The 26,818-nt window shown below is 40.3% G+C and overlaps 1 protein-coding gene across 1 annotated transcript in view; it reads right to left on the reverse strand.

The window, feature by feature from the left end:
* col4a6 (collagen, type IV, alpha 6) overlaps positions 1-26,818 on the reverse strand; it is a 100,723-nt gene that overhangs the window by 4,845 nt on the left and 69,060 nt on the right. Inside the window, exons 11-42 of the mRNA XM_067400524.1 lie at positions 26,599-26,640; positions 23,625-23,711; positions 23,000-23,092; positions 21,386-21,439; positions 21,226-21,288; positions 20,964-21,008; positions 20,828-20,881; positions 20,662-20,722; positions 20,371-20,490; positions 19,756-19,905; positions 19,380-19,469; positions 19,132-19,289; positions 18,650-18,829; positions 18,256-18,439; positions 16,310-16,360; positions 14,961-15,032; positions 13,112-13,219; positions 12,756-12,974; positions 12,487-12,648; positions 11,969-11,977; positions 9,935-10,105; positions 9,653-9,796; positions 9,381-9,500; positions 8,935-9,116; positions 8,067-8,130; positions 7,814-7,888; positions 7,570-7,677; positions 2,008-2,115; positions 1,787-1,858; positions 1,576-1,695; positions 794-910; positions 399-560 (exon numbers count right to left, since the gene is read on the reverse strand). Coding sequence (XP_067256625.1) covers positions 399-560; positions 794-910; positions 1,576-1,695; positions 1,787-1,858; positions 2,008-2,115; positions 7,570-7,677; positions 7,814-7,888; positions 8,067-8,130; positions 8,935-9,116; positions 9,381-9,500; positions 9,653-9,796; positions 9,935-10,105; positions 11,969-11,977; positions 12,487-12,648; positions 12,756-12,974; positions 13,112-13,219; positions 14,961-15,032; positions 16,310-16,360; positions 18,256-18,439; positions 18,650-18,829; positions 19,132-19,289; positions 19,380-19,469; positions 19,756-19,905; positions 20,371-20,490; positions 20,662-20,722; positions 20,828-20,881; positions 20,964-21,008; positions 21,226-21,288; positions 21,386-21,439; positions 23,000-23,092; positions 23,625-23,711; positions 26,599-26,640 — 3,445 coding nt within the window. The remainder of the gene's footprint in view (positions 1-398; positions 561-793; positions 911-1,575; positions 1,696-1,786; positions 1,859-2,007; positions 2,116-7,569; positions 7,678-7,813; positions 7,889-8,066; positions 8,131-8,934; positions 9,117-9,380; positions 9,501-9,652; positions 9,797-9,934; positions 10,106-11,968; positions 11,978-12,486; positions 12,649-12,755; positions 12,975-13,111; positions 13,220-14,960; positions 15,033-16,309; positions 16,361-18,255; positions 18,440-18,649; positions 18,830-19,131; positions 19,290-19,379; positions 19,470-19,755; positions 19,906-20,370; positions 20,491-20,661; positions 20,723-20,827; positions 20,882-20,963; positions 21,009-21,225; positions 21,289-21,385; positions 21,440-22,999; positions 23,093-23,624; positions 23,712-26,598; positions 26,641-26,818) is intronic.

A 26,818-nucleotide genomic window follows, 5' to 3' on the forward strand; every position in this document is an offset into this window, starting at 1 on the left:
TAGACACGAAGTAAGAGATTTGTTGTGCAGTGTAGACAGCTTCATTGATTATAATGAAACTTTGTGAGATTACGATGAACTGAGATGAGTGACAGATTTATGCGTTTATGCCAATTAACATCCTTTTACCACTTTGCAATAGATTACAATATGTTTACAATAACAAAATTGACATCAACGGGGAAAAAAATGTAATAGTTGACATGTTATGTTGGATTAATTTAAACACTGCCTGGATCATGACATGATGGGGCGCTATCTAAAATCTCATCTATGGCACTAACAGAGCCTGGGCCGGCTCTGTGTATTCCTATGAATGAACTACAACACAGTGCGAGGCTGAAAAAAAAAATTAAAGCAGTAGAAATTTCATGCCAACATAATAACAAAAGGAATACCTTTTAAACCAGGGTTGCCTTGAAATCCAGAGGCTCCAAAAGCACCGGGGTCTCCACGTGCTCCTGGTATTCCTTGTAGCCCTGGAAATCCAGGATCTCCTCTGTCTCCTTGGACTGTTCCAGGGCCTGGTGGACCACGGAGACCAGGAGGGCCAACGGGACCTACAAATGATCCAGTTCAACTAATTTCACTGTGTCACAACAACTATGGGCAACCGCCATTACAAAAGGTGAAGTTCACGGTCAAACAGAATCAGATCAAAGTGGAATTAACTGCTAGCCCTCTAGATCAAATACCTTTTAGGTTTAGATATATACAACATAAGAAAGGATCAGTTTAATCATAGAGAAGCAATACAAATAATGAGAACAAAGAGAACAGAGATGTCCTGTACCTTCTCGTCCATCTAATCCTGGAAGTCCAGGGTCTCCAGGAGGACCTGGGATATTAGAAGGACTAGGTGGCCCAGGGGGGCCTGGATTACCAGGGTAGCCTCTAGAACCAGGAGCACCTGAAAGCCAAGATTTCACAAATCAAATGCATAAATTAAAATAAAACAGCAACAAAGTAATGAGCCCACGATTGCTTGTTTTGTTAGAAAACACCTCAATGGCCTTGTGGAAAGTAATGTAAAGTGTGATCCCACAATCTTCAAAGAAATGGCTAAATGTCTTAAATCTTATTTATATATATATATATATATATATATATATATATATATATATATATATATATATATATATATATATATATATATATATATATATATATTTACCACCATTTAAATTTCTTTCTCTCTCACACACACACACACACTCAGGCATATGTCCTCCACATAAGTATTCTCAGTTTTAGTTTCTTATCTATTGTAACTATCTATCTATCTATCTATCTATCTATCTATCTATCTATCTATCTATCTATCTATCTATCTATCTATCTATCTATCTATCTATCTATCTATCTATCTATCTATCTATCTATCTATCTATCTATCCATCCATCCATCCATCCATCCATCCATCCATCCATCCATAAATAATGTGAATGAAAAGGAAAGTCTGAATAACTATTTTCTTTCCCTTCATTTCCTTTTATACACGAGATTGAGACAACAAAAAAATCTGGTGATGTTAATTGCCATGTTTATTGGTCCATACACATGATCATTCTCACCAGTGTCTCCTTTGAATCCTTTCTCTCCAGGGCGGCCAGGTCCACCGGGTTGTGATGAGCCTCTCTCTCCCTTCCGACCATTCACACCAGGAGCTCCAGGCCGAGCATCTTCAATCACACCTGAGGACATATGGTAAATAAATGAGCAGTTTTTTCAGTGTTACAGCTTAATGTAGAACTTGATAATCAAAGCTTTTTCTGATTAATTTACCTGGAACTCCAGGCTGCCCCTTGGATCCTGGAAGACCATTAAGTCCATCTAAACCAGGTGACCCTGGAAAACCTAAAGTAACATTTGCAATAGAGTATTTCAGAAATTGATTCAGGTTGCTTTCTATTGTTTTTTAAACCGATGTAAGACCACAATTTAAAAAGAAATCTGTTTGGTTTTGAGAATATCTAACATTTAAATGGTACTAGTTCTTCATTAACCTTTCTCTCCTGGTGAACCTGAAGCTCCAGGACGGCCTGGATCTCCATCACGCCCCTTTAGTCCTGGATATCCAGGAAGGCCCCTGATGCCTGGAAGGCCTGGTGAGCCTATAAATTAATACAACAATAAAAACAAATGACATTAGGGAAGAAAACGTCTCGGGTTACGGATGTAACCCTGGTTCCCTGAGTAAGGGAACGAGACGCTACGTCAATGACGTGATGGGAACCCTCTGTATTTTGTGTTCGGGAAGCACCTCTGTATCTAACCAATGAGATAACGTGACGTCAGAGGCGGGTAACGTCACGGACCAGGAAGCTATAAAGCATATCCGGAAACAGAGAACGCTAGCTTCTGGAATAGTCTGAAGCAAACGCTCACAGGTATGCTGGGGGGACGGCGACGTGACGTAGCGTCTCGTTCCCTTACTCAGGGAACCAGGGTTACATCCGTAACCCGAGACGTTCCCTTTCGTGGGAACTATCGACGCTACGTCAATGACGTGATGGGAACGCTATCCCAACTACGCCGTATCTCCAGGTACCTGTCTATTGTCTTGTAGAACTACAGCACCTGGAGCAGAGACTACATCTAGGCTATAAAACCTTATAAACGTATTCTGGGAAGACCATCCAGCTGTATTGCAAATATTACTCAATGATACACCAGAGACTAACGCTTTGGAAGCGGCCATCCCCCTAGTGGAATGAGCACGGACAAAGAGTGGACACGCATGTCCAGCTGCTTTATATGCCAGTGAGATAGCCTCGACTACCCACTTGCTCATTCTCTGCTTGGACGCAGGGGCCCCTTGGTTAGAGGACCCGTAACAGACAAATAACTGATCAGTTTTACGCCACAGGGCAGCTCTGTGGACATAAGCATCTAATGCCCTAACTGGACATAGCAGATTCCGTTTTTCCTGATCCATATTTTCGAATGGAGGAGGACAGTAGGCCTGGAGTACGATAGGACCTGATATATTAGTAGGGACCTTAGGCACGTAGCCAGGTCGAGTATGCAGAAACGCTTTAACCATGCCAGGGGCAAATTCCAGACATGAAGGAGCCACTGAAAGTGCTTGTAAATCTCCTATTCTTTTTAGAGATGAAATTGCAAGAAGAAATATGGTCTTTAGTGTTAGGAACTTGTCCGGCACTTCTTCTATGGGTTCAAAGGGTGCCTCAGCTAACCCTTGCAACACTATAGTAAGATCCCATGCTGGAGTCCTAGGACGTACTACTGGCCTCATCCTCAATGCACCATGGAGGAAGCGAATTACCAAGGGGTCTCGACCCACCGAGACACCCCCAATAGGAGCATGGTATGCTGAGATAGCTGCAATATACACCTTTAGTGTAGAATGTGTTAAACCTTCGGAAAACTTTCCTTGGAGAAATTGAAGTACAGAATTCAATGGAGCATGGACAGGGTCCACATTATGTTGACTACACCAAGTAGTAAATAACTTCCACTTATACATATACAGCTTCCTTGTGGAGGGAGCTCTGGACTGAAGGATGGTCTCCACAACCTCGGTTGGAAGAACAGCCTCTATGAGCCTTGCCCCCTCAGGGGCCAGGCCCACAGTTTCCACATTTCTGGGCGGGGATGAAAAATCGTGCCGCCCGCTTGAGACAGAAGATCCTGTCGGAGAGGTAGCTCCATGGGGGAGCCGTGAAGAAGAGATATTAGATCTGCGAACCATACTCTGGTCGGCCAGTACGGGGCCACTAATATTAGATCGGCCTTCTCCTGGCGAACCTTTGCCAGAACTCCCGGGAGCATCGAGATCGGAGGAAATGCATACAAACGCAGCCTCGGCCACGTTTGCAGCATGGCATCCAGCCCTAGAGGTGCTGGGTGAACTAGAGAGTACCAGAGAGGACACTGGGTTGACTCCTGAGTAGCAAATAGATCGACTTGAGCTCGACCGAAGTTTTTCCAAATAAGCTCCATCACCTCGGTGTGGAGCTTCCATTCCCCCGGTCTCGGACCCTGTCTCGACAGGGTATCCGCCCCCACATTCAGATGCCCTGGAATATATGCTGCTTTTACTGATAGAAGCTTTCCCTGGGCCCACAGGAGGATCCGACGGGCCAGTTTGCATAAGTGGCGAGACCGCAGACCCCCCTGATGGTTTATGTAAGAGACCACCGACGTGTTGTCCGTGCGGACCAACACATGATGGCCCCTCAGGTCTGGGAGGAAGTGTCTTAATGCATGAAACACCGCCATCATCTCCAGCCGATTTATGTGCCAGGAGAGCTGATGGTCCTCCCATAGACCTTGAGCTGAGCGACCACTCATGATCGCCCCCACCCCGTGAGGGATGCATCTGTCGTAAGCATTACGCGACGACAAGAAGCTCCCAGCACGGGTCCCTGGGACAGGAACCAAGGCTTTTTCCACATGAACAGAGCACGAAGGCATCGCCGCGTGACTTTGATCATGCGAAAAGGATTTCCCCTCGGAGAAAACCCCTTGGTCCTGAGCCACCACTGTAAGGGCCTCATGTGCAGCAGGCCAAAAGTTATCACGTTGGACGCAGCTGCCATCAGACCCAACAACCTCTGAAGTTGTTTCACAGTGAGTGACTGGCCTAACTTCACCCCATTTACTGCCCCGAGAATGGAATCCACACGGGCATGAGATAGACGTGCCCTCATTTTGGTAGAATCCCAAATTACCCCCAGATAATTGGCAACTTGACTCGGAATCAGCACACTCTTTTTGGCGTTGAGCCTCAGCCCAAGCTTTTTCATGTGTGACAGAACAACATCTCGATGTTGGACTGCCAGATGTTCTGTTTGAGCTATTATCAACCAGTCGTCTATATAGTTCAGCACGCGGATGCCCTGAAGTCTCAGCGGAGCCAGAGCTGCATCCACGCACTTTGTGAACGTGCGGGGTGATAGAGATAGGCCGAACGGAAGTACCCTGTATTGATATGCTTCGCCCCCGAAAGCAAATCTGAGGAACTTCCTGTGTGAAGGATGAATGGATACATGAAAATAAGCATCTTTCAGATCTATCGCCACAAACCAGTCCTCAGATCTGATCTGTGGGATAATCTGTCTGAGTGTAAGCATCTTGAACTTCAGCTTTTTTACAGATCGATTTAGCACACGTAAATCTATGATCGGTCGCAACCCTCCATCCTTCTTTGGAACAATGAAATAACGGCTGTAAAACCCTGACATTTTGCTGGGAGGAGGAACCCTCTCTATAGCTCCTTTTCGCAAAAGCGTCATAACCTCTTGTTCCATAACCAGAGACTGCTCTGGGGTCACCACTGTGGGAAGAACCCCGTTGAACCCGGGCGGATGATAATTGAATTGAATTTTGTAACCCTGTTCTATCATGAGCAGCACCCAATTTGAAATGTTCGGGAGACGTTTCCATTCTTCCAAATATTCTACTAAGGGTACCAGCCTCTCGAGACTGGTCTCTGGTGTTTTTTGAGCACTTGGCTCGTCTATCTGAAGCGGCGCACCGGCAGATAGAGAAATCAAGTGCGAACCGACCCTCCTCGGAGGATCGGTGGGAACCTCTGCGCCCTGAAGCACACTGGGTGGCAGGGTTGGCAGAATGGCCCCCAGAGGGCACCGAAGAGGAGTGGCTGATAGATCTCTCGTCAACCGAAACCCTCCGGAGGGGACTGCCCTCGTCGGTCCTGAGCACCTGGCGTCAGGACTTCTTTTTCGAGACCTTCCGGGACACAATGACGGTCCTCAGATCCGCCCTGCCCCCGGGAGGTCTCACCTGTGCTGACCGCCCCGGTCCCCAAGCTTTCTGCGGGGGAGCCCGGGCGGCCACACTGGTCTTCTGTTGCTCTCTATGAGCTGAGGAGCTGGCTATCGGCCGAGGCTGCCCCCGCCCAGCAGCCTCGGGGGGAGTTCGGCGGGGAAGAAACCTCTGGAAGGCCGCAGATTGTTTTCTTGTCTCCTGGAACCTCTCAACGACAGATGATACTGCGTCGCCGAAGAGGCCCTCAGGAGACAGCGGCGCATCCATGAGGATGTTTTTATCTTTCTCTTTGATATCTGATAGATTGAGCCATAAATGCCTCTCCGTGGCCACCAATGCTGCCATGGAACGGCCGATTGACTTGGCCGTTTCCTTGGTGGCCCGGAGAGCTAAATCAGTTGCTTTCCTTAGCTCTTGAATCGACTCAAACGTAGCTTCCCCGCTATCATCAATCTCCCCCAGCACGTCAGCCTGGTAAGCTTGCAATATAGCCATAGTATGGAGGCAAGCTGCAGCCTGACCTGCTGCCGAATAAGCCTTACCCACCAAACCCGATGTTGTTCTGAGAGGCTTAGTGGGTAATGTCGGTGTCTTGAGGGACGATGCAGACTCAGGCGAGAGATAGCCCGCAAGCGTCTCTTCAACCTGAGGCATCGCCCCATAGCCGTTGTGTTTCAGCCCCTGTATATTGCTATAAACTGATGTTTGGGGGCTGAAAACACGATATTGTACTGGTTTCTCCCACGACCTCGACACCTCGGTGTGGAGGTCGGAGAAACGGCAGACCCCGACGCTGTGGTTGTGACCGTGCGGGGAGAAAGCGCTCATCAAGTTTACTCTTTTGCTTACTGTCGCTTCTCTCCGCGGGCCAGTCTATTTTTAACTTAGCGACTGCCCTGGTCACAACCTCCAGCAGCTCCTCATGTGCAGGGGAAGAGGATGGCGGTTCCTCAACCCTAGCTTCGACACTCTCTACATCAACCTCCTCGGAGGAAGATATATTGAGTGCCGGTGTCTCTCTTCGGGGGGAAGAAACCGCAGCGCGTGCTTCCGCCACCAAAGGAGAGACACTGGGTCTGGCAGGTAAGGGAAGAGATAAGGCAGAGCCCGTCTCAACCCTCTCCACCAGATCCATCTGTGAACCCCACGAATGGAGCTTCCGCTGAGCCTCGGCTGCAGCGGGACCCGATCCGCGGGGAACACTCGCTGCCGCGGCACTCTCCTCGAAGAGCGCGCGGCGCGACCTCAGCACTCTGAGAGTGAGCCTGTCACAGTGTACACAGACAGCCCCCTCGAGAGCTGCCTGTGCATGCTCAACTCCCATACAAATAACGCACATCTCATGTGTGTCCCCACCAGATATAAAACGAGTGCAGGGATGCACACACTTGACAAATTGCTGCTTGGCCGCTACTTCACTTTCCGCCATTTTCTCGTGAATAATGTGTCTTAATAGTGCTTAGAAACTCTTGTCCTCGGACGAAGAGATCACTGTGTGTATATATAAACAGACAGACAACACCAAATAAGACATACAAGATAACAGATAGCGCTTGCTGAAGACAACAGAAGCTAGCGTTCTCTGTTTCCGGATATGCTTTATAGCTTCCTGGTCCGTGACGTTACCCGCCTCTGACGTCACGTTATCTCATTGGTTAGATACAGAGGTGCTTCACGAACACAAAATACAGAGGGTTCCCATCACGTCATTGACGTAGTGTCGATAGTTCCCACGAAAGGGAACGGCTTTTGAAGTAAAAACTGGAATCATTCATCCAGAATCATAAGGGTGGCAGCAAACTTCCACGTACCAGAAAATCCTGGTGCTCCTGGCTCACCAAGAAAACCTTTCTGGCCTTGAAATCCTAACGCTCCTGGGAAACCTGAATCACCTGGTTCACCAGGAAGTCCTGGACCACCTTAAGGCAAAAGACAAAAATCTATTTATAAAATCAGACTCTAATATAAAATACTAAATTAAATGCAAAAAGTATATATAGGAGTTGATAAATAATTAATATCCATACTAAGAGCCTGAAAAAGAGTCTGTCTCACCTCGGAATCCAGGATTTCCGAGTGCACCCTTTGGTCCAGGGGGTCCAGATAATTCGTATGAGTCACCTTTCTCACCTTAAAGACATTTTTAGGGGCATCAGTGAGGTCTGCCATCAGCCTATTATTCAACTATTATTCAACTGTAGTGTCAGTCGGAAATAAAGATCTTATAATTATTAAATATGAATTATTATCTTATAATTATAAATAATAATTATTTTACAAGCCACTGGCAGAATTACACAGATCTCACCTTTGACACCAGATTGTCCTTGAGTGCCCGGGAACCCTTGAAGCCCAGGCACACCATCATCACCCTGCAGAGAACAACAAAAATTGTAAGACACAATCTTCCTGGGTATGAGAAGTACTTGTCCAGGTCATTTCACTCAAAAAATAAAAAAAAATAAATGATAAAAAAATAAAATAATAATACCTAAGAAAATTAAGACTACAAATTCTGGGTTAAACATGGTGTTAAAAATAGAAAAGCCCAGCAGTTGGGTTAAATGTTTAACTCAACTATTGTTTAAAAATGATTGTATTGCTTGCTTTAAATGAACAAAAGGTATGTTGGAAATTAACATTTATTAATAAGCTTAATAAATGAACGTATTAATAAGTTGAATGAATAATAATTCATCAATACATTTTTATTAAATTGCTTATTAATAAATGTTCACATTTTGATTATTATTGTTGCCTCTAGTAATTATGTATCTGATTTTTAATTTCCAACCTATTTTGGGTTAATTTTAAGCCAGCCATATAGTAATTTTTAAATAATAGTTTAAATGAAAGCAGCTTGCACTGACATAATTATCTTAAAATATGTCAGTGCCATTGTTTTGTCTCAAGATGCACACCAGTAAGGTTTTTTTTTTTCTTCTTCTAGGGAACGTTTATAAAAGATACTTAAATGCCCTAACTGAAATAATGCCTAATCCTGGCTTAATCTAAGCCCGGTCTATGAAACCGGGGCAAAATGTCTGTGCATAACACTTTTTAGTAAATATGAGACCATAAGCACAGTATTGGATCAGATGCTGATACCAATATGAGTATTGGTGGATCCCTAGTAAACTTTAACATATACTTATGCCTGAATACAGGATGTTTACCCTAAGGCCTGCTGAGCCAGGGAAGCCCATTACTCCAGGAAAACCTTTAGACCCGGGGAAGCCAGAGGGGCCAGGAAAACCTGGGATTCCAGGCTGGCCAGGTAAACCTTTTACTTGGCCTGCAACGCCAGGTGATCCAGGAAAACCTTCACGTCCAGGTCGCCCTGGAAAACCCTTATCACCTGTTGAAAAGAGAAACCTGTTTTATTTTTACTGAAATTGATGACTGAATAACTGGTCTTTAGTGTCATTCCAGTCATCCACCCAACATTTTCATCACAAACTGAAAAGATATTTTTGCTTGTCATTTATTATACCATAACTTCATTAAATTACTCTACATAGCATCTCAACATCACAAGTTCATGAAGATGTCAATGCCCCTAAATAGCATGAATTAACTAAGGAAATGAGGTCCAGCTGGATAGTCTGTCTACTTTTTATACCTCTTGGTCCTGTGAAACCAGGCAGTCCATCAGCTCCTCTGTAACCTGTATCACCCTTTGCCAGCTCTATTTGAAACTCTGGAAAAGAGGGTCCAGGAAGACCCGGAGTACCACGATCCCCTTTAATACACAAACATATGCAATTAGTACAAACTATTTTATATCTGGCTTTATTCTGAAGGATTTCATTCTTTATTAAGTGCCTTGTATGGTTTTACTTAACCACGGGAAAAAATCTATAACAAGATATCCTGCAAATGACATTAATACACCTTTGAGTCCTTTTGATCCAACTTCCCCTGGTAAGCCATCCAGCCCAGTGAAACCAGGTAAACCTTTAACTCCTGGGTCACCTGGGATTCCAGGAAAACCAAGTGATCCTGGAAACCCCAAAAGCCCAGAAGACCCCTTCACCCCTTGAACACAGAAAAATATCTATATTATGTGTTTTTAGGTATAGTAGAAGCAAGTTAAAATGACTCTAGAGTAGCTTCAATCAGCAATATAACTCAGGAAGTCAAATAAATTTAGAATAAGTTCTGCAGTCTTCATACCCTTTATTCCTGGTCTTCCTGGTGTGCCTGGACGTGCTGCAATTCCAGGGGGTCCAGGAGGTCCCCTATATCCCTGTGGCCCTGGGACGCCAGGAAGTCCTGGTATACCTTTTATTCCACCAGGCCCTGGAGGCCCCAGATCTCCTCTCATACCCTTAAGTCCAGGGGAACCTGTGGAGGAAAAATGGGATAAAACATAACATTGGAATTGGGCTTTGAGAGACCTTCAAAATTACTTTTTATATTAAATCATTAAAGTTTTTTATTTATTTTTTATATAAGACAGTAAATGAACTCAGTATAAAGCTAAAACATTAAAGACAGTATAGTTAACAGCATTTAAATTAATGAAAAACAAGCAAATGCAATGCTGTACAATAACACATTAGTAAAAGCTGCAATAAATGTTAAAAACATTTATTGAAATTTGTTGTACATTACAGTATATTTCACAATTTTAGAATATCAGTTCAAACTAAAGACTAAGTATACTAGTAGCTGGAACATGAAACATTACTTTCATGACTAACTAAAGATGCTGTTGTTTAAAAGGTGTGTTTGTGGTTAAAGTCACACAAGCAAATCAGGGTTATAGCAGCGTAATACAAATTCTGAGGATAGATTGTTAGATGGTTTTGCTCAGATTCGGTAAACCTGAGGATTAGTACACAAGTTTCAGGCCATCTTTTAAGTGTGAGTGTACTATGTGATGCCAGCTGAAAAACAAGCAAATGCAATGCTGTACAATAACACATTAGTAAAAGCTGCAATAAATGTTAAAAACATTTATTGAAATTTGTTGTACATTACAGTATATTTCACAATTTTAGAATATCAGTTCAAACTAAAGACTAAGTATACTAGTAGCTGGAACATGAAACATTACTTTCATGACTAACTAAAGATGCTGTTGTTTAAAAGGTGTGTTTGTGGTTAAAGTCACACAAGCAAATCAGGGTTATAGCAGCGTAATACAAATTCTGAGGATAGATTGTTAGATGGTTTTGCTCAGATTCGGTAAACCTGAGGATTAGTACACAAGTTTCAGGCCATCTTTTAAGTGTGAGTGTACTATGTGATGCCAGCTGGTACACAAACACACACAAAAGATGTACAAATGCAGTTTAAACCACTCCACTGATGAAAGACCATGGATAAACTCTTAATACATGTTCAATCTAAGAAATTACAAAGTGAATTCAACACTGTTACTATAAACAAACAAATCTCTTGCTTCAATATATAGGCTTAAAGATCTGTCACCCTAAAGGTATAGTTCACTCAAAAATTCTGTCATCAATGATTTACCCCCATGCTGTTCCAAACCCATAAGTCTTTAAGACTTCAAACACAAATGAAGACATTTTCAATGGAACCTGAGAGATTTCAGTCAGTCTATTACACCAAAACTTTGACGCTTCAACAAAATTCATTAAGACATTGTAAAATAATCCATGTGAATCGAGTGGTTTAATCCAAGTCTTCTGAAGAGACACAATCACTTTATATGATGAAAAGATTTATTTTAGGCTTTCATTCACATATAAACAAAGATCAACGCACATACATGGAGCACATCAAATACGGTAAATGGAAGCTCAACCATACCTGTTTTGTATGTGATAACAAGCCTCATTGATCAATGTTTATATCTGAATAAAAGTCTAAATTAAATCTGTTGATCATATAAAGTGATCATTTCTCTTCACAAGTCTTAGATTCAATTATCAAAGTTTTAAGCTTTCAATGGAGAGATAAATTTATCAGGTTCAATTAAAAATATCTTCATTTGTCTTTTGAAGATGAATAAAATTCTTATGGGTTTGGAATGAAATGAGGGTGAGTGAATAATGACAGATTTTTCTTTTTTGCCATAAAAAAAAAATGTAATGCAAGCTCCCCTGCACTCATTGCCTTAATTGGGAGGACTGGAAAGACAAGCTCATTAAAAGGTAGCAAGGCAAGAGTGTGAAATGTGTGTTAGATAAACATCAACACTATATACAGGGCATCAGGGAGGACAATATTTCTCACCTTGGCAGCCTAGTGAGGTGACCCAACACCAAAAATAGAAGAGGTACGGGAGGGTGGAAATGATGGTGATGGAAAAAGAGAAGGAGTGGAGGATGATCATAAAGAAAAGAATAATGAAAACAGATAATTTTGTGAGGAAGATCAGTAAACACAGGCTGACGAAGACTGATGAGAAGAGAACGAGCAAACAGTGAAATATTTTACAACAACTGAACAATGCTCACATGAAAACAAGTTATCCAAACCATAACTTCTAAGGTTATCAGTGTAGTATAATATAGATTGTAGAATCATCATGATAAAGTCTTAGAAGCTGGGTAGAACTTCCAAAATTTAAAATGTGAAAGGTCCTAGTGAAAAAAAAAAAAAAAAGCACTAATTATGGAGCTCAAGGTGGAGTTTATCCTAGTATATGGATCTGAGCAACTCTTGTTGAACAAATACTCACTGATATTATTAGAAGAAATAAAAAACACCAAAATGGATGTTTTAATGAGAATGAGAAGGAATTTGCTTACCTTGATGTCCTTGAAATCCTTTAGCTCCAGCTGGCCCTCTGGGACCAGGTATACCCCCGGAAGGGATTTCTCCTGGTGGACCTATGGGACCTACGAGACCAGGTTTTCCATCCACACCTCGCTCACCCTTTACGCCAGGAAAACCATTGCGTCCATCATTACCTAAGTAGGAATCTGTTAGTACTAATGCTTGATATCCATATGACTGGTGCTAATGATGATGTTGACAGTAGCTTTGTGAAAACTAGCTAAGCACATCTCAAACTTACCAGGCCTTCCAGGTAAACCAGGTGTCCCAGGTTGACCCTTGTCTCCTGGCTCTCCTGGTCTCCCTGGAGAACCTGGACCTCCAGGGGTGGCTCCAAGCACCACACCGGGTTCTCCTTTAGCTCCAGGCACACCTGGAAAACCATCTCTTCCTGGAAACCCTGGTGAACCAGCATTAGTTGTTCCTGGTAAACCTGGATCTCCTCTGGGTCCGGGGAAACCTAACCATAACCATAAGAGTTTTAAATTAAAATGCAATTATAATTTTAAATATATGGCTAAGCAAGTTGACTAATTATGATGTGTAAGATTTGTGGTTAAATGGAGCACCCATTCACATTTGAGGATGTAATCTTACCCTGAGGTCCTGGCTGTCCTCCAGAGCCTGGTTCTCCTATCTCACCTTTTGGCCCATCAAACCCTGGTCGACCGTTTACTCCTTGGGAACCAGGCCTACCCTTTGGCCCTAACACAGACATGTGCAAAAGATCATGTTAAAATATTTGAAATGTGAATATATACAGTGGGTACGGAAAGTATTCAGACCCCCTTACATTTTTCACTTTTTGTTATATTGCAGCCATTTGCTAAAATCATTTAAGTTCTTTTTTTCTCTCATTAATGTACACACAGCACCCCATATTGACAGAAAAACACAGAATTGTTGACATTTTTGCAGATTTATAAAAAAAGAAAAACTGAAATATCACATGGTCCTAAGTATTCAGACCCTTTGCTGTGACACTCATATATTTAACTCAGGTGCTGTCCATTTCTTCTGATCATCCTTGAGATGGTTCTACACCTTCATTCGAGTCCAGCTGTGTTTGATTATACTGATTGGACTTGATTAGGAAAGCCACACACCTGTCTATATAAGACCTTACAGCTCACAGTGCATGTCAGAGCAAATGAGAATCATGAGGTCAAAGGAACTGCCTGAAGAGCTCAGAGACAGAACTGTGGCAAGGCACAGATCTGGCCAAGTTTACAAAATTCTACGAAATTCTGTTGCACTTAAGGTTCCTAAGAGCACAGTGGCCTCCATAATCCTTAAATGGAAGACGTTTGGGATGACCAGAACCCTTCCTAGAGCTGGCCGTCCGGCCAAACTGAGCTATCGGGGGAGAAGAGCCTTGGTGAGAGAGGTAAAGAAGAACCCAAAGATCACTGTGGCTGAGCTCCAGAGATGCAGTCGGGAGATGAGAGAAAGTTGTAGAAAGTCAACCATCACTGCAGCCCTCCACCAGTCGGGGCTTTATGGCAGAGTGGCCCAACGGAAGCCTCTCCTCAGTGCAAGACACATGAAAGCCTGCATGGAGTTTGCTAAAAAACACCTTAAGGACTCCAAGATGGTGAGAAATAAGATTCTCTGGTCTGATGAGACCAAGATAGAACTTTTTGCCCTTAATTCTAAGCGGTATGTGTGGAGAAAACAGGCACTGCTCATCACCTGTCCAAACAGTCCCAACAGTGAAGCATGGTGGTGGCAGCATCATGCTGTGGGGGTGTTTTTCAGCTGCAGGGACAGGACGACTGGTTGTAGTACAGTGTAGTACAGGGATATCCTGGACGAAAACCTTCTCCAGAGTGCTCAGGACCTCAGACTGGGCGAAGGTTCACCTTCCAACAAGACAATGACCCTAAGCACACAGCTAAAATAACGAAGGAGTGGCTTCACAACAACTCCGTGACTGTTCTTGAATGGCCCAGCCAGAGCCCTGACTTAAACCCAATTGAGCGTCTCTGGAGAGACCTAAAAATGGCTGTCCACCAACGTTTACCATCCAACCTGACAGAACTAGAGAGGATCTGCAAGGAGGAATGGCAGAGGATCCCCAAATCCAGGTGTGAAAAACTTGTTGCATCTTTCCCAAAAAGACTCATGGCTGTATTAGATCAAAAGGGTGCTTCTACTAAATACTGAGCAAAGGGTCTGAATACTTAGGACCATGTGATATTTCAGTTTTTTTTTTTGAATAAATCTGCAAAAATGTCTGTGTTTTTCTGTCAATATGGGGTGCTGTGTGTACATTAATGAGGGAAACAAAGAACTTAAATGATTTCAGCAAATGGCTGCAACATAACAAAGAGTGAAAAATTTCAGGGGGGTCTGAATACTTTCCGTACCCACTGTATGTATATTATATGTATATTATATATATATATATATATATATATATATATAATTTTAGAAATTCAATTACCTGGCACCCCAGGGCGTCCAGGGAATCCTGGATATCCTTGTTCACCAAAAATTCTACAGGGCACTGGTGTTCCTGTTGACATCCATATCATTGTCAGAATCATATAAAACTGTCAATGATGGTCCATTCCACACAGATGCCTTACATCTAACACTGACAAACTGTATAATGGTATGCTACTCTAAAAAGCCAATAAGGTGTTTTTGTTAATTGTTAGTTTAAAAAATGTATCTGAATATCTAAGATCAGTGAATGTTGGCTGACAAGAAAAAGGACAGGAGGGAATATATTGTAACTATGCAATTACAATCCAGCATTACAATTTCATGAACTGTACAGAAAATTGATTCAATGATTCAAAAGAGTGATTCAAAAGCATAAACAGTATAACTGATTGACATATATGAGCACACTCTAATATTGTGGAGGGCATTTCAGCTTACTTGCAGCTTTGGAGAAAATTATTTCAATTTTAAAAACAGAAAAGTGCAGCTTAATTTTCAGCTTAAGTGCCTATATTAATTCTTCTGTAAAAAACTCAATGTTATTTGAGCTGTAAAGTTGTCCAAATCATCATTACCAACATAATACCAGTAGGTGGATTTGTCTTTTTGTGTGTAGGATGCAAAAGTGTTAATTAGCTTTACATGGTCAAAACAGAAAGTCTTGGAAATAAATTTACCCTTTAGTAAGTGACCAGGTTTTATGTAATTTTATTCTCCAAGGCTCATAATAAAAGGTAACGGTGTGTATTTATTGTTGCAATGCATTGCTGCATAGACTTTTATTGTAAGTGGATGTACAGTACAGGCAATTTTTTTAAATTATTTTTACAAACCGAAAGATAAGTCTGAACATCTTTAATGATAAATGACGGTGTGTCACGGGTTTTGTTGATAAAACTGAACTACTATTGGGACTGATGTAGAGTCGCTAAAGTAAGTATACAAAGCGAATTTGAGTAATAAGCCTTTGATGGTGTGTCAGGGTGTATAAAATATAAGAAATGTTTATTTCCATACCTCAAAAAACAAACAACAACAACAAAAAAAAAAAAAAACATAAGAAATAACCCCACCCTCCCCACAGTATAGTCTGCATATTAGAGCTAATAACATGCACAAAGATTGTTAAATGACTGGCAAAAGAGGGCTGTTATATGGCAACTACCACTTTTCCAGAATGGCAGAAAACTAACTGGATTAGACATCTCAAGCTATAGGAAATTCATAAAAGTAAAAGTATGGTCAGGTTCGGTGGATATTCTACAGTTAAGCTGTCTGATGCAGTCAGGCCATTGGAAAATGATTTATTTTATGCTGGCTGCAGCTCTGGGCTTCGCATCTCACCTCCCTCTTCCAAAGAGGCATCATTAAGCCCCGCCTGCCCACAGCTGTCACCTAGTCAGACAACATGCAAAGGCAAGAGAGATTGCAAGAGAAGCTGTCAATCAATCGGTTGATGAATCAATTCATTCGGGCAGCATCAATAAGAAATCAAATGCATAAGCATGAAAATGATCAACCTTTAGTAGAGAAATAAAAAGCTCATTCAAATAAACCAGCACATTCGGTTAAGGCAGTGCAAATAAAGAAATCAAAAGATGAACATGTGCATTGCTATGTCAAAGCCATTCCATTGCTAAGAGAGAGAGATGGAGAGCATGTGAAAGTATTTGGTGACTCAGATATGGGTGTAGAGACTTGTGGTTCAATTGCATCTGCTCAATTTCTCTCCGAATGGAATGGCTTAGAAAGAGATCAAAAGTTCTGTTAGCACAGGCAAAATGTAAAGATTCATTTGCACACCCATTCACACTCACACACATCCAACGCTTGACAAGATGAATGCTTGTCAAGATGAAATGTAGCAACCTCTAAACTGAAGCTCTTTCAACCTAGCTCATCCTGTACTGTTCACTTATGCAATTCAGGATACCTATAGGAAAAAAACAACTGAATATTCATTAATCAACTAAAATGCCGAAATATCATGGCAATCTAACTTAATTAACTGTAAGACTGTTCTTTGGGATAAAAATGACCAAATGTCCCTGTTTTTAACTACTGTACTGACACTGCACTGAATATTTACAAGCTAAGCAATGTAAACTAAGCTAAATATGCCAAATAAAGTTAAAAACTGAGAAAACAACAAGGTCTTATTAGATCTAATGATGCATTTTTATTGTATTGGCCAATACATATTGTTAAACTGTATTTCTGCATTATCAATAACTAAATAGGTTTACTTAGCCTACTTATAAAACATTTTGTATGTGAAGTTGTATCAGTTTTATGCCTGTATTCAATATACAAATGTTTGTCAACTGCTAATATTGACAAAATATTCTTTTATCCAGTAGTTTACATTCATTTGTGTTCACAAAATATGAATATTTAAGCTACAGTGGCATGAAAAAGTATGTGAACCCCTTACAGAATCTGTGAAAAGGAGAATTATTTTAATAAAATAAGAGGGATAATAAAAAATGCATGTTATTTTTTGTTTAGTACTGTCCTGAGTAAGATATTTTACATAAAAGATGTTTGCATTTAGTTCACAAGACAAAACAATACAAAACATCTGGAGCATCTTTCCTTCTGGAGCATCAGTGAATGTTTGAACGTTTTTTAATAGTTGAGTTTGAGTCCCTCAATTGTCCTCAGTGTGAAAAGATGAATCTCAAAATCATACAGTCACTGCTGGAAAGGATTCAAATATGCAAAAATGCTTGAAAACTGATGAATCCGCAGAACTTGGAGGAATTTTCTGAAGAACAGAGCTCAGTTTAACTGCTCAGAACAAACAAGAGACTCATGAACAACCATCAAAAAACATAAAAACAGTCGTGGATCATCCAGGTAACCACACACAGTATTGAGAATCAATGGTTCACATACTTATGAATGGGGATATTTTAATAAATTCAGCTATTGTTTTGTCTTGTGAACTAAATGCAAACATCTTTTATGTAAAATATCTTACTCAGGACAGTACTAAACAAAAAATAACATGCTTTTTTTTTTTATTATCCCTCTTATTTTATTAAAATAATTCTAATTTTCACAGATTCTGCAAGGGGTTCACATATTTTTTCATGCCACTGTACATAGTACATGTTCTTTATAAAAGGCATCACATACATTTTATGTGATTTTATTAATCAATAATAATAATAATAATAATGCCATAAAAATAATGTCATGTCATCTGTATAATTTATTTTTTAAAGATAATCTATTTTATGCTGTGTAGTTACTGTAAAGTATTACTCAAGAGTTTTTCTACTTACCTGCAGAACCTTTAAGTCCAGGTGTTCCAGGAAGACCATTGAATCCAGGATCACCTTGTGACCCTTTGAACCCAGGTACACCGGGATAGCCAAAACCAGGATCGCCACTGGCACCGGGACGACCTTTGAACCCTGGGATCCCAGGAAAACCTTTATCTCCAGTAACCCCAAAACCAGGGTCCCCCTGTAGAGAAAGAACTTGAAAAGTTAGAGATGTTTAAAAATGTAGATGTCAATGTTTGAAAGTTGTACTAGAAGCAGAATTACAACAAGCAATATTTTTTATTAGCACTTACACGTGTCGAGGAGGACAACATGTCTTCTTTGGCATTAACTACGAAGCAGATGAAATTAAATGAAAGAAAGGATATGGAAAATTAGCCTATCCACTCACAGGTGGACCTGGTTGTCCAGGGAAGCCAGGAGATCCATCCCTTCCAGGGTTGCCGCTTGCTCCAAGTGGCCCAGCAAGACCCTGCTGACCCAAATCACCTTTTTGTCCTTTTCCTTGAGGGATGAAAGAATTACCTTTCTCTCCTTTACGCCCATAAAAGCCTCTCTCACCCGCTCGACCCTAAAGCAAAGCAAGACTCAATTAAAAATATAAGCAATATTTAGGATGTTTCCTGATAAGCCCAGTTTTTCTCACAAGGATCAATTCTACAATAAAACCTCAAAGCAGTTTATCCAGTTTTTTGTGATTCCACAATTGATGAATAAAATGCAAACAAAACAAAAGCTTTTTTTTTTTTTTCTTCAAATTTCTGGAAATTACCACCAAAAAAAATCAGTCATTTTGATCGCAAAAAATAAATAAATAAATCCTAGTGAATCAAAGCACTAGCACACGATTTTTCTTAATTTTCACTCTCTTACATCAAAGCCCTGTGGTCCACGAAGTCCTGGGAAGCCTTGGTCACCAATTTCTCCCTTCACACCATTAGATCCTCGGAAACCTGGGATCCCTGGAGGCCCTTGAAGTCCTTGTGCACCCGTCGTTCCTCCACCCAAACAGTTGCAATCACCATTTTCTCCTGCAGGGGCACAGGGTCAAGTACGGAAGTCCATGTGTGCCATTATTATTTTCTAATTTAAACTCAATACTTCTCATTTCAGTTCCTTACCTTTAAACCCTTTATAGCCTCTGTCTCCGGGAGATCCTCTTGGACCAGGCTGACCCCGGAAACCAGGTAGTGCATTTGAGAATGCGTTTACTGGAAAACATAAAATAATAAGCAACCATCAGCTCATCTCATGATATAGATCTATGAACAAGTTCTGTTACACTGAAAAAAGTACTAACCTGCAGCTGCTTATTCAGTGTTTTTTTTTTTTTACTTGATTTATCCCATAAAAATTACTTTTGTTGATGTGATTTAATTTGTCAAATCTTGATTTGATTTTCAGTTCAATGAAACCAGTAAAGTTAATGTTACGAAATGAAGCACATTTTTAGGTCACTTGAAATTAAGATGATGACCATCATATGCAAAAGCTTACATGTACTGCCCGGTGGTCCGGGGGGACCAGGAGGTCCTGAAAGTCCCTGACTTCCGGGAAGACCTTCAGGACCATAAGAATCCCGACCTGGGTTTCCCCTCTGTCCTTTGGGTCCACGACTCCCAGGGAACCCAGAAATGCCAGGGCGACCTAAATAGACAACCAAAACTAACAGTCAAAATAATATTGACATTTAAATTCTGCAAAACTCCCTGCCATGACATTAAAGTGCTGTGGATGGTTGCTAAGGTATTGCTATGTGGTTGCTAAGGAATTCTGAGTGATTGCTAGCATGCTGCTGTGCGGTCGATACTGTAGGGTTCTTTTAATGAACTGAACATATGTAGCATGACCAGTGTTGTCAAACTGATTCCAGGACGAATGAATCAGCTCTGTCAAAAGCCATTTAAATGTCTGGGAAAACACCTTTTGTAGGTATCGATTTAAATTTATTATCGAATTTGTCATTATTTTACAATGTAATTGCATGTTTTTTTTTGTAAATATTTTGTCCTAAAGACAAAAATATTAAGTCTGATCACTTAGAAAAATCATAGTACATTCTCACGCTGTATGATTTGAGTCATAAAACATTAAAATGTATGTCATTAGTACCTGAGATAAAAGTAGGTATTCCAGGAGGACCAGGAGGACCAGGCGGACCAGGAAACCCTGGAAAACCTGTATCCCCAGTTTGCCCCGGATAACCAGGAAAGCCAGGATCACCTTGAGGACCTAGGTACAAGCAAATTAAATAATCACTGAAGACTGTACATCAGGACACAAATGTGTGTATGTGTGTGCATGAGAGATTAGAAGAAGCAATTACCTGATAATTCATGTTTATGAAAACATATGAAAGAGAAAAATATTTCTTAAAAGATAAATAAGAGTGATTCCTGATACCTTTAATTCCATTTGTTGGTTCTAAAATCGGTCCAGGTGGACCTGGGTCTCCTCTGTCACCCTAAAAATATATTAAAAATATGCTGTTGTGTAACATATTTCTGTTTGTGACTTTTCTGTGTGATTTTTTTTTCTTTTTCTGTATTTTCTGGTTCTGAGTTCTTACTTTTGGGCCAGTAAAACCTGATTGGCCTGGAAAACCTGGATTCCCAGTGAAGCCCTACAGAGGAAACAGGAAATGGTTGGTATATAATAATCATATAGGAGGGAAATTGTTTCAGTTGAAGCATTTCATATCTTACTTTTCTCCCTGGGAGCCCAGGAGGACCATTTAGACCAGGTGGACCCTGCCATATCGAAGAATACATAAGAAGAAATTCAGGTAGATTCAAAACAAACACAGGATTTTACATTTGATATAAATATAAATGAAAAAATATGTATTTTCTAATACAGCACACAAACAAACAAATATGAGAAGTGGTGTAAAATGACAAAGAACCATTTAAAATATTCTACCGAATGATGAATCACGGAATGTACAGTCGAAGTAACAGGACCTACCCTCAAGCCTGGCAAGCCCAGGATTCCCTTTTCTCCAGTCTCACCTTTATAACCAAATGGGCCCTACACATGCACAAAAAATTAAGAGATTTGTGAGCCAGTTTCAAATAACAACATAGCAAAAATGAAATGGGATGAAAAGCTGTCTTTGATTACTAACTGTTGGTCCTGGTCTCCCGGGAAGACCTGGATTACCGGCATAGCCTTTTTCACCCTGAGGTCGAGAGAGAGAAAAGAGAAGAAAGAAGGCTGAGAATTCACAATGTCAGTTTGTGGTTTTTAAAAACATTTGTATCATATGTACCATGTGACTGGGCTGGGGATAAAGTAGCCTTTTTTACTCCTCCTGGAGATATTTAAACTGGGCTTTTTTTATATGTACTAAAATATGTACTGTGAATGTCAAAAAAAGTTAAGAGCAGACTGCCTGTGAATAGAGTATCAATGATACTGATATTTCTAAGACATATTACACAATATTTGACACATTATGCAGCAATTTATAGTTTTACTCAGAAATCTATGCCTGAAAATCTACCCATTCAAACTGAATGTCCTGTGTTGTGTTTTGGGCTCCAAATGAAAATATTCTTAAAATTTCTTCACATATATTATATGTATGTTTGTCTTTGAAAGTTTCTTATGCTAACCAAGGCTGCATTTATTTGATTATTTAGTGCTCAAGATTAAGAAACACTTCTTATTATTGTCAATATTGAAAACAGCCATGCTGCTTAATATTTTTTAAAGGAAAACAGTTATATATTTTTTCAGGATTTTTTGATGAATAGAAAGTTCAAATGAAAACCATTATATGTGAAATACAAATCTGTCATTACATTATATATGTCTTTACTGTCACTTTTGATCAATTTAATTCATTCTTGCAGAATAAAATGACTTGAATGACTATGATATTCATAAATATAAATATACAGTGGCTGCATTCAAAAGCTTAGGCAGTTGAGTTGTTGCCTCGCTGCCTTATTAGGCTATGACTTTGCAGGAAGCGTTTGCGCATGAAGGCACCTCATGAAACGGATTTCGCAGCATAACAGTTTAATAATCTACAGCAAAATAGCACGAGCTTTGGTGAGAACTAAACAAATATTTAATTACTTCAATAGTAATTTCTCGTTAGAAACGGCATCAAAAGTGGAGAACGTTGGTCAAAAATTTACATTTACACACAAACTGACCACCAATCGCAACTTTAAGACACCATCTTTATTTTTTTAGCTCAACTGTCGGAATGGAATGCATAGGGTTGTGGGATATCAAAGGCAGCCGAAGGATACATCTATGCTGCCTTCAAAAATCGAAGCCATCATACCTTGATGCTTTCCTACAGTGAAATGCGTCCTCCAAAGGCAGCGAGTGTAAGCTTTCGAATGCAGCCAGTATTTCGAAAAGCAAATGAATTTCATTGTTCAGGCCATTAGATAATGATATCATACATAAGTGTGGCTGAAGTGTCATCTTTTGGGCCACTGCAAATATGCACATATAATTTAAGACAGAATCTTCGGAAATATTAGACAAAAAAATCATGTCACATGTGACTGAAATCACTACCAAACATGAAGAATTTACAAACACCACCCTCAACGTTCACCACAACGTGAAGTCCACGAGGTGGACGTCACCCTCCTGGATAGCAGGCCTGAGGTATGGAGTAAGTGGACAAAGAAACTGTAGAAAAGAAGTTGAGGAGGACGTGTCGATTGACGGCATCCTAGTTCTAGATCCTCGCAGCTGCGTTTTCCTCACAAACCTTAGTTCCTTTGTCTCCTTTTGGAAAGCCAACAAACTCCACCACTCCATTGCCCCGAGGGAGGCCTGGGTCACCGGGCTGGCCCACTTCTCCCTGGATACGGTAACCAAGGAAGAGAGATTTTTTTTATATGGGCAAGATGAGGTGTGATGGGGAGGCTGTTTGGAGACGGTAGCGGCGGAGCATGTTGAAGAGGTGGCATGTGGTGAGAGGTTTTTTTGGGTTTTGAAGAAAGACGTTAAGTGGACTATGACCACTGCCAAAGCAGCGGGGAGATCAGGGCGAGAAGGAGATGAATGGACACAGGAAGACTGAAGGAGCTTTGGTAATGAACCACACATTTAACACAATGGATGTGTCTATATCTCTCCCCATTCAATCATTACGAAACTAACCATCCCCCCTTTATACTGTCAGGATCTCCATGATGTGTATTCTTTGTGAAAACGTTTTTATGAATGTCAATCCCGTTTGATAAAATGTCTGAATGTTTCAGACCATTTTCCCTGGAGCGTGATGTGGTTCAGTGCCCTCCAACGCTCCTCTCTCTCCCACCCACCATCATTCCCTCTCACCCTGGCACTGCCCCTCCCTGGGTTGGCATCACCGCTCCCCTGCATGTTACCTTCTCTCCTTTGTTGATAGTGCTTATTGCTGGTGCGTTAAACTGAACGGCCGGATTGCCCCTGAGTCCCGGTAGACCAACATCCCCCTGAGATCCACAACACAGACATTTGACAAATTAGAGCCCAGGATTTTATCAGAGAGAAAGAGAGAGAGCGTGAGATAAGGAGTCAAGGTCAAGTAAAGGAAAAGCATAAAAGTAATAAGAAAGTTGTGAAGGACTGATGTGAAAGCAAAGGGTATTGAAAGAGTGTGAGAACAACAGGCAGAACAGTGCAAAAATCTATATCTTTTTTTCCAGTAAAAATATCTCAACATCCTTAAAATATATATTCTGACTACATACTTCTCACCTCAATAGAAAGCTTTTGTTTTGTTTTGTTTTAGTTTTAACAAATATAGTGAGGTTTAGGCCTAAAACAAGAAAAAAAAATGCTATTTATTTTTTTTTAAAAGTTACTGTGACGAGCAGGGCGGGCGAGAGCGAGGCTGGTGACGCGAATGTTAGCGCCCTGCTCGTCACAGTTATCTTCTCTGAAAAATCTTCATCTGATGCAATTTTGCTTCTTAAGAAAATTTATCTTGTTTGAAAGACCCCATTTCATTCATTGATAAACAGTTTTCTATGTTTTTCCTGTGTTTGTGTTTTCCTATTAAAACAAGAAGTTTGTGTCATTGAAATGTTTGAAAAACAGGCTTCAGTTACATCACAGCAATGAACCATATTTTGCTATTTGCTAGTCAGTAGTCAGTTCAAAAAGGATTTAAAGGGATAGTCCACCCAAAAATGAACATTATGTCATCATTTACTTTCAATGCCTTTATGTCGTTCCAAATCTGTATGACTGACTTTCTTCTGCAGAACACACATTTTATATTTTGAAGAATGTTGGAAACTGTTCGAAAGTTATGTTTCTCTTTGACTTCCATTGTATGGACAAAAATTTTTTTCTGTCAAAGCTTAGCATACACTAGCATATAGATGGAATATAACTTTATTTACATTTACATTTTTACTGGAAAACCAGATAAACAAAGAGAATGATGAAGAAAATCACTTTTTACAGAGAAAAAAACAGGAAAGCGAGACAATGAAGTGATAGAGAATGACAGAAATGAAAAGTGAGAGCAGTAGGACTAAGGGCTCCTTTTGTAATAGTTACAGCTACAAACGCATGCATATTATTGGTGCACTCCTTTATTTTTAATTTATTTCATAGATCTATCTGACAATTTCAATTGATTGCATAATAGAACTATTGGTCCTTGTTTTCTCTTGTTCTTTGGGTTAAGTGTCCCAACCAAAGGAAACAAAGGCACACAGAAGATTGGAGCAGGTGATTCCAGCACCAGAACAGATCACTCAAAAACAGCAATTTGAATAGCAGCTCAGAGATTCCATGTGAAATATGACAATACTCTTACATTGACTTTACAAGTTATGACGAAACTGCTGGTGCTATTCTGTAGCCTATGAAATCTGTGAACTGCCATTCAAAAGTAAAGGAAAATACATTCCAAACTTGTAGTGTTACCATGCTTATTAGTAAGATTCAATTGTGTATGCAGAATTGAACATACCATAGGGATACATTCCTTTACATTACAGGAAAAGGCTTTTACTATGTGTAGTGTGTGTTGAGATGAGTAGAAACATACTGAAGTTGGGTTAAAACATAAATGAAACAAGATAGGCATGCTGGGAGTACAGAACTATTTGGAGAAGAGGGAAGACAAGGAAATCTAGAGGTAGATGATAAGAATGAAAGAGTGATGTAGAGTTATTATGAAAAAGACAAAAGCAGTATAATCTTTTTATGTCCAATCCAAAAGACAGAAAGATCTTCTTAGCTAGCTTGTTATTAATCAGTCCCTGAGCATACAAATACTACAAAAATACTAACTGAATGTTAAACTATAAACATTCTCTGAGTGTGCCAGTCTCGTTACAGAGAGTGGAGTTTTATCGTACAGTTATGTGGAAAAACGTTTAGATTTTATTTAGATTTAGAAATCAAAATGACAGGCTGTGACATGCTTAAAGCCAAATTACTATTTAAAAAAAACAAAAGATTGCGAGCCATTCAATATGGCTAGCTCAGGCTTTCTGTTTCAACAGGAAATATGTCATTACAAGACAGAAAACTCAACACAAAATCAAGCAATCAAGCAAAGTCATAGACACTCAGAGAAGTGTTTGTTTTTGATGTTAGGCCAATTAACCACCAACAAACACATGCAATACATCTTCAGCAGAGAAAAAAAAAAAAAAAAAAAGTTCTCATTAAAGGATTAGTTCACTTTCAAATAAAATTTTCCTGATAATCCCCATGCCATCCAAGATGTTCATGTCCTTCTTTCTTCAGTCGAAAAGAAATGAAGGTTTTTGATGAAAACATTCCAGGATTATTCTCCTTATAGTGGACTTCAATGGCCTCCAAGCAGTTGAAGGTCAAAATTACAGTTTCAGTGCAGCTTCAAATGGCTTTAAACGATACCAGGCAAGGAATAACGATCAGTCATTTTCGCCTTCCAAGTGGTTCCACCAAAACCGCACTTTCGTATTCTTCAAAAAGCTTACGCTGTATGTTCTACGCCTTCCCTATTCTACTTACAGAACGAACGCAGCGCCAGTTCCATTTTTTCCGTAAGTAGAATAGGGAAGGCGTAGGAAGTACAGCATAAGCTTTTTGAATAATACGAAAGTGAAGAAAGAAAAACATGAACATCTTGGATGACATGGGGGTGAGTAAATAATCAGGAACATTTTATTTGAAAGTGAACTAATCCTTTAAGACATTCAAACAAACATAAACAAACACCCAGGACTCAGCTAAATCTAAAATGCATCTTAAGTATTAACAGTACTGGATAAAAATTAGCATATTACCTGAACCTAATGATGAATGGGGAAAACTAAAAGCAATTGTGTGTGGAAGACTGCTTAGTTGTTGGCAAGTTGATGAAACCCATACCTTTTCGCCTGGCTCCCCTTTGTATCCTTGACCTGGACTTCCCTGTAGAATGAGCAGAGACATTCAGCAAACTGTTATGTATGGTTTATTTATGGTTTTATTCCACAAAATAAAAAGTGTTGATACTACAATTTTAAGCAGACAACTATGTAATAATTGCAGTGTTTAATTCCAAAGCAAGTGTTCAAAAGTACATAAATGTTTGCACACTGCCCCCTGT

The sequence above is a fragment of the Chanodichthys erythropterus genome, chromosome 11 (genome assembly GCF_024489055.1).
Source record: "Chanodichthys erythropterus isolate Z2021 chromosome 11, ASM2448905v1, whole genome shotgun sequence".
Taxonomy (NCBI): Eukaryota; Metazoa; Chordata; class Actinopteri; order Cypriniformes; family Xenocyprididae; genus Chanodichthys; species Chanodichthys erythropterus.